Raw genomic sequence first — 10,017 nt, forward strand, 5'->3', positions numbered from 1 at the left:
TTTTTTTACTTTACTTTCATCTTATATGTGATTAATTAAATTATTAATTTTAAATAAAATTAATTAAAATAGAAAGATACATACCTGTTTTCAAAATTTAAAAATTTCCGCACAAGTACTGACACCGAGCTCTGACAACATGTGTTCGCTTTAAACTAAGGAAATATTTTGCAAAAATCCAAACGAAATCAAACACATAAAGTCAAAGAGAGAGCCGTGTCTGTGGTGTGGCTTCAAGTAAGAAAATATTATGCGGAAAGCCAAATTAAAGCAAATACAAATAGTTAAAAAAGAGATCACATGTGGTGCAGCTTTAAAGTAATAAATTATCGTACTAAAAGCCAACCGAAAGCAAATTTAAAAGTGGAAACAGATCCAGAGAGACATAAAAAATGAGGCTACGTTAATGTTACCCAAACCTCAAATCAAGAAAAATCCAAGTAAGTATTTTTATAAGTCTTCCCAACAACAATAATAAAGAAAAGAAAAAAGGAAAAGACAAATACGGAGTGTGTGTATATATGTATATATATATATATAATAAACTCTTACCCTTGCTAATATACATTACATTTTCCTACGCATTTTGACCTTTTGTATTTGCTTTATATATAAAATAAACTCTTACCCTTGCTAATATACATTACATTTTCCTACGCATTTTGTCCTTTTGTACTTGCTTTCATTTCAGTTTTCGCACAATATTGTCTCCGGCTTCACTTTTTTGTATTTGCTTTCATTTGCGTTTTGGCACAATACTTTCATTCTTTATAGCCACTCAACATGTTGTCTGTTTTTGCTTTCATTTGAGTTTTCGCATAATATATTCTTAATTAAAACTTAGTCACATCTACTGTGAACCTTTTGAAGTGGCTTTTGAAATTTCTTGCCGTAGGTAAACCCATAATTTTCTTGCATTTGATTTCTTATATATCGACCATTAATTGTTGTTCCAACAAAAGAATCAACTTCAATTTTCTCTGCTTGAATTATGAAATTAATAGAGTTTTATTCATCTGTGTGAAGGAGAGGAGAAAATTACACACTCTCTAGCTATCTCGGTTAAGTTTTGTGACACAAAAATGGCAGCAAGTGAGTTGAGCTATGAAAAAGGTGAATCCAGTGGTGGAATCAAAGATGGTGGTGAGTGGATGATATCCATAATGGAAGAGAAGTCCTTGCCACCTCAACGAGATAAAATACAGAAGGTTGTACCACAACTACGGAAGGGCACACAAAATAATGAATCCTTTGACCCTGCAATCGTTTCTATCGGTCCCTATCACCATGGCAGGCCAGAGCTCAAAGAAATGGAAATTTTCAAGGCCAGAATGGCACGCTCGTTTGTAGCCGACAGTGAACGAGACATCCAGGAATTCCGTAACAAGATCTTAGAAGTGGTCAGCGATGCTAGGAGTTGCTACCTCGATGGCTCAACAGATGCATATGACGATGAAGCATTCGTCCGTATGATGTTCGTTGATGGTTGTTTCCTTCTGTATTTTATTGAGAAATATTTGCAAAATGAGTCCGAAGACTTGACGGAACTTTCTGAGCATCTAGGCTATGGTAGACAGCCTATGTTAATGGGGGACTTAATTTTGCTGGAGAACCAACTTCCTTTCCTAGTTCTCCAAACCTTGGCGAGCACAAGATGCCCAGAAGACCAAGGGAAGGGATTTATTAATTTGATTGAGACTTTCATCGACAAGAGTTTTCTAACAGACTTGGATTCGACAAGAAAGAAAAGATATTCATATAGTACCAAGTATGACGGAGATGAGCAACCCCTTCATATCCTAGAACTCGCGCGGAGAAGATGTGTCTGCAGCCACTCCCCCGCCATGACAGGACAAATCAGCAGTTCGGAAGGGGAAGAGTCGGAAGACCAACCCCGTCGTTGTTCCTTCAACCCTCCCAGCTGGTCAATTTTTGAAAAAAGATTAAGAGGACATAGAGCAACCAAGCAGGAGGACTCAGTCAATGATATGTTTAGAAGCTCATTTCGTTCAGCCACGGAACTTAAAGCGAGGGGAATACATTTCAGGCCTAGCAACACATGCTTTTTGAACGACTTCACTTTCACTTCTCGATGTCTTTATGGAGTGGTAAAGATTCCTCAAGTTTTGGTTGGCGACCAAACCAAGAAGGTCTTTCTGAACATGATGGCCGATGAATTGGCTCCCTCTAGAGTCGATAAATTGGACGTATGCTGTTACATCTATTTCATGAATTCACTCATAAATGGAGCTGATGATGTAATCGAGTTGCGATCACACAACATCATTCATAACTTTCTTGGCACTGATGAAGAAGTGGCGAAACTATTCAACGCCTTGTCTAGCTTCACTGTAATTCCTATTCAAACCGGTAAAATTAAAGATGTCACTGAGCGGATTCAAGAGCACTACAATAGCAAGAGGAAGACCTGGACGGCTCAGCTATTGCACAACTATTTTAGTAGTCCCTGGGCTGTTTTTGCTTTCTTTGCCGCAACTTTTGCACTCGTTCTCACTTTCATTCAAACATTTTTTCCTCGTAATTAGCCAACAAATTCAAGGTAAAATATTCAGAATTTATTTTCTCATTGCCTTCCCATAAGCTTAATTATATATATGTATTCATCATCATCGCATGCAGGTACAAGGACCAACATGGGAGCAATTTGGACACATCGATACAACTCTGATGTACAACTATTGTTTTTCAAAATAATTGTGTGTGTGTAGAGAGGATTCATATATGTTTCAAGGACATTGAGTAAATCAGTCATGTGTGCGCTTTTAAAAGCAACTCATTTCTATTTCTGCTTTCGTTTTTTCTCCTAGTTAATTTGCTTTTGGAGTGTTTATTATGTAAGAGCATCTTTAATATGGATTCAATAAATAAAGAATTTGTTGCAATATGAGAGATAGCTATACACTCTTATGCACTAAGATGTTTTTGCAGCTAAGTAACCATCTTTAATATGGATTCTGGCTTGCATAGTGTAGTATTAGCACTTATCTTGGAAGTTATTAAGAGTGTGTTAGGCTGCATGGAATTAGAGTTTGAAATTAAAATTTGTGGAATTTGAGAAAATTTTAGTTCAATTTTCTTAGTTGTTATTTTCAATGCCCATCAATTTCAATTCTAAGACTTTAATTTTATGCAACGGAATACACCTAAAGGAATTTCAGATATTTGAAAATAAAAAAACAACTTTGGTCTTAAAAAATAATCACTTCTGTTCAACAAGACATTCATGAACTCATACACTATTTATCGAAAGTCAAATGTAAAACGTCTCATGTTTGAGCTTTTTGACTTTAAATTTTTGCCAATGAACTACATGCAGCTCCGCCCTTAAACTTGGGTATGTTGTCGATCTAAACTATGGTAATTAATTTAGTGATAGTTTCTTTCCTTTCAATGTAAAAGGTTCAAACCTCCATAGACATTAAATTTTTGCCAATGTAAAATATATAAAACAAATTAAGTGCTTAACATGTATATATATATATATACTTCATTTGCTTTGTCCAAGGGATGTGTATTCCCATGCTTCACATATGATTCCGTTAGGGCTCGGGCATAAGACTTTTTGTTTTGTAATAAATAGTTTAACATGACTTGTCTTGCTGAATTGGTCAACAATAAATGATTTAGGATTAAATGTCTGAACATGCTCCGATTTAGATTTATTTCTCTCGTATTAAATCTCAATTAAATTTTTTTTTTTAATGGTAAAATAAACACACATATATTTTTTGTCCCGAGACTCGACGAGGCACTTTGATAATCTTGATCATTTTTGTTGTAACACTCTTTTCAGGATTAGTTTAACTTATTCTCGCAGCTCATTTTTTAAAACTAATAAAATAAAATACTTGAATTACCCTCCATTATTTTTTAGTAAAACTTTACCTTTAATTTGTTGAACCTTTGTCGGCCCACCCCCCCCCCCCCCCCCCCTATTTATTTTTTATTTCACTTTTTTTTTTTTTTTTTTTTTTTTTTTGGGATTTTAAGTCTCTCTCTCCTCTCTTTCACTCTCTGCAACGCAACGGTCACATCGCCGGCGATAGATTCAATGGCGGAGAAGAAGAGATGACGTCCAGACACGGCAACGGGTCGGTGTTACGGGAGGCGTGTGTCGAGCTCCTCTCACTTTCGTCTGGGTCGTCTCACCGCCGTGGCAGCACAGCCCGCCGTCGTCCTCGCATCACAATACACTCAGCTGCGTCCGATTTAGCCCCAATACGCTCCTGCCAACCATCGTTTCCTTCTACTTAGACCGCACCATTAAGATTTGGAACCTCACCAACTGCAAGCTGGGTTCGACGCTCACCGCAGAGCAGGACAGAACGGCGGCGACAAGGATGAGTGAACTGCACTTACCGAAGAGAACGTATGAACCGACGATGAGCAAGGAGGGACCGCACCGGCGATGACAGAATGACCGTTACCCCCTTTTATCTCTCTAGAGATATTTCTCATTCCATCTCTCTATGTGCCTTACAATCCAATTCGGTTCAAAGATCAAACCCAAACCTCTTGATTACATAATTGCAACCTTCCAGCAATACTTTCGACCAGGCGTACTAGCTTGGTTCTAATTGGGTTTGAGTATTATATTTTTATTTTTTAAGAACAGTTAGGACCAGAATTTGGGTAATTTCTCGAATTAGTGCTCAAAGCTCGGTGTTCATGACATTTGGAAATTATTGGAGAAAAAAGAGGCGACCCGTGGAATTATGTTTGATATATTATTTGGCTGCCAAGTTAAATGGAAGGTTGCTGAATTTTAGGAACAAATAGTTGACTACTTCATAGCAAATTTGCTGACTTAGAAGAAAATATTGAAATATGAGGGTAGGTCAATGACTAAAGCCCTAGAAACAAGGAAGGAAAGTTAGTTATGATAAGGAAGGTCCAATTTTGATTTAGTGTGAGGCAAATAAGCAATATGAGTTTTGACTAATTAAAGGGAAGGCCGTAATGGAGATGAATCCATATATTACAGCTGGAGAGGGGAAGTTTATTTGAAGAAAGAGACCTAGTCAACATTAAACCCAATAGTCAACATCAAACCCAATTTGAATTACAAAGGAGAGAAAATCAAGAATGAGATATTTTAGCAAGAAATTAGGAAAATAAGTTTGAGAGAAAATTCTATAAATAGGAAAGTTTGTATTCTTTTCAAATCGTCCCGCACCACCCACAAAATAGCATGAATCAAAAATTCATCAAATGACTCAACGTCATCATATCAATACTTTATTTCTTTTGTCCAAATGGCAATTTTCATTCAAACAAACTAAGTTCCAGTAACGTACTCTTCTTTTGCAATGCTTTAACTATGTTATTTACATTATCAATCATTTGTTTCATGCAAACGAATGCAATAGTCAATCTTTGATCAGATTCGCGTCATGTTAATTCACCCAGTTTATTTCATTCCTTTACTTTCCATGCAATTTCCATTATACCAGTTTCAAATTTGTTATTTCAATTCAAAAAAATTTAAATTAAATGCAATTGATTAAATTCTGGTCATTCCTTTTATTGACAATTGATTAAATTCTTGTCATTGCATTTTGTTATGCTATTTTAATTCAAAATGTTTTCATTTAAATGGCAATCAATTAAATTCTTGTCATCCATTTAATTGGCAATTGATTAAATTCTTGTCATCTATTTTAATTCGGCCAATTTACTTTTCAGTCAATTTTCATTCAGCCGTCTTTCTTTAAAGTCAATTTAAATTCAACCAGTTCATTCAAATTTCTTTAAGCCATTACATTTTTATTTCTTTTAACACTTAGATAAAAAGTCCTTATAAACAAGGTAGAAAAATAACCTTGTTATGAGTTCTTACTATTCTCTCTCTCACACATTCGCCTGAAGGCAGCCATCGGAAAAAGGTATAGGCTGGTTTTCAATTCATAATTTTGAGTGTTTTTATACAAATACTCTAGCACGCCCGTAAAAAGTCCATTGACCAGCGTAAGACCAAAAAAAATCGCGCGAACATATTTTGGCCCTGTGAGACCACTAATGGGTGTTAGAAGAAGCAAAAATGCCACGGCTTACGAAAAATTCAAAGGCCGTAGCCACTGAAGAATATCTAAAAGAAGAACATCAGCCAGTTTAGGTTGGTAGCTCTACCTTAGGCCCTGTGGATGAACTAGTTATACCATCAAAAGTATCAATGGTTCAAACATAGTTGTGCTCTTTGTTAGAGGTGATGGGAAGAATGAGTGCAAGTCAAAACGACCTGCACGAAACAATATTTCATCTTATCTTCAAAAAAAAATAAATAAATAAATAAAACGTGCGAACATATTTTGGCACGCCCGGTGAGACCACTAATTGGTGTTAGAAGAAGCAAAAATGCCATGGCTTACGAAAAATTCAAAGGCAGTAGCCACTGAAGAAGATCCGAAAGAAGAATATCAGCTAGCTTTGGTTGGTAGCTTTACCTTGGGCCCTGTGGATGAACTAACTATACCATCAAAAGTATCAATGGTTCAAACATAGATGTGTTTTTTGTTAGAGGCGATGGGAAGAATAAGTGAAAGTCAAAATGACCTGCACGAAATAATATCTCAGCTTTTAGCCACCATTACGAATAGGTCGGCTCAGGCTGGGAGCTCCAATAATCAGGAATCGGCCTCTCAGCCGATTTTGTCACAGGTTATTCAACCGGTAGTGAATGCTCAGCCATCACAGCCATGGTCGCCGATGGTTCTGCTTCAACCAAATATGATGGCTAATCAGCTACAAGGCTAACCGAATTATTATCAGTCGCCAATGGTATATCAGCCGGGACTCGAGGGGCAGCTAATGGCTAACCAGCAAGAAAATTGGCCGATTTATAATCAGCCAACGGAAAATCAGTCGCCAGTGGTAAATTAATTGCAACAAGAATGGCCAAAATATCAGCCTGTTGCTTCCATACCACAACCTTTGATATTCGGGGGGCAGCCGATGGCTAATCATCCACAAGGCTGGCCGAATTATAATCAGCCACTAGCGAAAAATCAGCAGCCAATGATATATCAGCCGGGACTCGAGAGGCAGCTAATGGCTAATCAAGCAGAAGGCTGGCCGAATAACAATCAGCCACCTGCAGTAAATCAGCCGCAAGTGGTACAGCATCCAAAATCTTTTAACCCGGGGGGCAATCAGGTAGGGTGGAGAGCTCTAAATCCACTTTATGCTCAGGAATTACCACAGCCAAGACTTGAAGGGAAACATTTGGCTAATCAGCTACAAGATTGGCCGAATTATAATCAACCACTAGCGGAAAATTAGCTGCTGGTCGTAAATCAATCGGAACAAGAATGGACATAGTATTATCTTACTATTCCTATGCTACAAAATTTAAAACTCGGGGGGCAGCAGATGACATATCAGCTAAAAGATTGGCTGAACTATAATCAGCCACTAGCGGAAAATCAGCCGCCAGTGGTATATCAGTCAAAACCTTTGGTACTCGGGGGGCAGTCAATGACCAATCAGCTACCAATGGTAAATCAACCGTTAGTGGTAAATCAAGATCAACCAGTTATTGATCAGCCCAATCAGCCAACGACAGTCGATAAGGTTCAGGTGGCTATAATATTATTAAACGAGAATATGGTAATGGTCTTAGGCGAATAGGGCGACCAATGTACAAAAAGCCAAAATTAGCCACATCCGGCACTCGAACATCTACCGTATCTGTAAAAAAGGGAGCGGATGATGAAGTCATGGAGGTCGACAATCATCTTTTAATAGTAGGTAGTAATGTGATCTGCCAGGCTCCCAAAGGGAAGGTTGATAAAGGGATTCAGCCTAAGTTTGCCAAGAGTACATTATCAGCCATTCCAAATGTCAAGGCTCTTATATAACATGGTTGCTGCCCTGAATGGAAAGGTATTAACCGAGGATCAAATTGGCCAAATTACCAGAATGCTTGGCCGAGAGTGGTATCTAATCCTCAGCTAGAACCATCATTGGCTGAAAGAATTCTTTCAGCTCTTCGACCTCAACCGAATTTCAAAAAAAGAAAGCGGGGATGGAAACTAAAAAGGGTTAAGTGAAGAAGAAATTCACGGAAAAAAATAAATCGGCCATTTAATGCAAAATTTTACTTGGCCGATGCAGTGCTACACGAAAAGAATTATGTTCTGTTAAGATTCAAAATAACAAATAAAATGGGGCGACCAGCATCAGCCACTATGAAAAGAAGTCTAGCTGATATTAACTCTAAAAGGTTAGTCAGAAAGACATTTTGGCCAAGGATAATGCTTCATCGGCCAGCTATTAAGGTTCCAAATAAAGAATCAAGGAGGATTCAGACCATTATAGCCGCTGAAATTCTGAAAGCTTACCCGGCAGATAAAAAATCAGCCACAGAAGAAATACTATTCTTGGTATTTTCGGCTGATATAGCTGAAGTCATTAAAGACAATGACTAGTCAAAAACTTGGGATGGCGTACTTTCAGAAGTCCCATGGGAGTATAAAAATTCAAGAGGATTAGCCCTTAGAAAAGTTCCATACTGGCAGAATGTTATTCTTCTAATAGAGAAACCAGTTAGATCGGCCCAAATGACATTACATAACAACTTGATCCCGGCCGATCACGATCATGCCTTACTAGTAGAGTTGGGAAACTTCAACAGTGAAGTCTACCATGGGTTTATAAAGGCTAATATTTTGAGGGCTATCAGCCAGCTTTGTGAGAATAATGGAAGAACCAGGATTGGCCAGTCTTGGCTGACGCAAAATAAAGACCAACTTAGAGGTGGTCCGGAAGAAATAAAGTTTAGAAGCTCGCTGGCTGCCAGTTTTTTTTTCATGTTATAAAAATTCCAAAAATCTTATCGACCTTGAGTGGTCGATAAGACATTTGAAATTTGGGGGGCATTTGTTGGCACCAAAACTTGGTAGCCATCTCAGCGATGACGTGGACCAATGACAAAGTGACAAATATTTTCAACATGACACCATGAGGATTGGCCATATGGAAATTATTGGAGGAAAAAAAGGCGACCCGTGGAATTATATTTGATATATTGTTTGGCTGCCAAGCTAAATGGAAGGTTGCTGAATGTTAGCAACAAATAGTTGACTACTTCATAGCATATTTGCTAACTCAGAAGGAAATATTGGAATCTGGCAGTGGGTCAAAAACTAAAGCCCTGTAAACAAGGAAGGAAAGTTGAGTTATGATAAGGAAGCTCCAATTTTGATTTAGTTTAGGTAAATGAGGAATATGGGTTTTGACTAATTGAAAGGGAAGGCCGTAATGGAGATGAATCCATATATTATAGTTGAAGAGGGGAAGTTCATTCGAAGAAAGAGACCTAGTCAACATCGAACCCAATTTGAATTACAAAGGAGAGAAAATCAAGAAATGAGTTATTTTAGCAAGAAATTAGGAAATTAAGTTTAGAGAAAATTCTATAAATAGGAAAGTTAGTATTTTTTCCAAATCGTCCAGCACCACCCACAAAATAGCATGAATCAAAAATTCATCAAATGATTCAACGTCATCATATCAATTCTTTATTTCTTTTGTCCAAATGGCAATTTTCATTCAAAGAAACTAAGTTCCGGTAACTTACTCTTCTTTTGCAATGCTTTAATTATACTATTTACATTATCAGTCATTTGTTTCATGCAAACGGATTCAATGGCCAATCTTTGATCAGATTTGTGTCATGTTAATTCATTTCTTTACTTTCCATGCAATTTCCATTCTGCCAGTTTTAAATATGCTATTTCAATTCAAAATTTTTTAAATTAAATGGCAATTGATTGAATTCTGGTCATTCCTTTTACTGGCAATTGATTAAATTCTTGTCACTACATTTTGTTATACTATTTTAATTCAAAATGTTTTCATTTAAATGGCAATCGATTAAATTCTTGTCATCCATTTCATTGGCAATTGATTAAATTCTTGTCATCCATTTTAATTTGACCAATTTACTTTCGCAATTTTCATTCAGCCGTCTTTCTTTAAAGTTAATTTAAATTCAGC

The 10,017-nt window shown here is 37.1% G+C and overlaps 1 protein-coding gene across 1 annotated transcript; it reads left to right on the forward strand.

Moving 5' to 3' along the window:
• Positions 1–723: 723 nt before the first annotated feature.
• On the forward strand, positions 724–2,895 carry LOC132267624 (UPF0481 protein At3g47200-like). Its single transcript, XM_059768756.1, has 2 exons — positions 724–2,560; positions 2,641–2,895. Exon 1 carries the CDS (start codon positions 1,083–1,085, stop codon positions 2,544–2,546), a length of 1,464 nt encoding a protein of 487 aa, XP_059624739.1. The 5' UTR covers positions 724–1,082; the 3' UTR covers positions 2,547–2,560; positions 2,641–2,895.
• The last annotated feature ends 7,122 nt before the right edge of the window (positions 2,896–10,017 follow it).

The sequence above is a fragment of the Cornus florida genome, unplaced genomic scaffold (genome assembly GCF_030987335.1).
Source record: "Cornus florida cultivar Cherokee Brave unplaced genomic scaffold, ASM3098733v1 CherokeeBrave_3.0.0_Hap2_Chr07, whole genome shotgun sequence".
NCBI lineage: Eukaryota > Viridiplantae > Streptophyta > Magnoliopsida > Cornales > Cornaceae > Cornus > Cornus florida.

Coding starts and splice junctions, on each gene's coding strand:
- LOC132267624 (XM_059768756.1), top strand. CDS start 1,083: ATGGCAGCAAGTGAGTTGAGCTATGAAAAAGGTGAATCCAGTGGTGGA.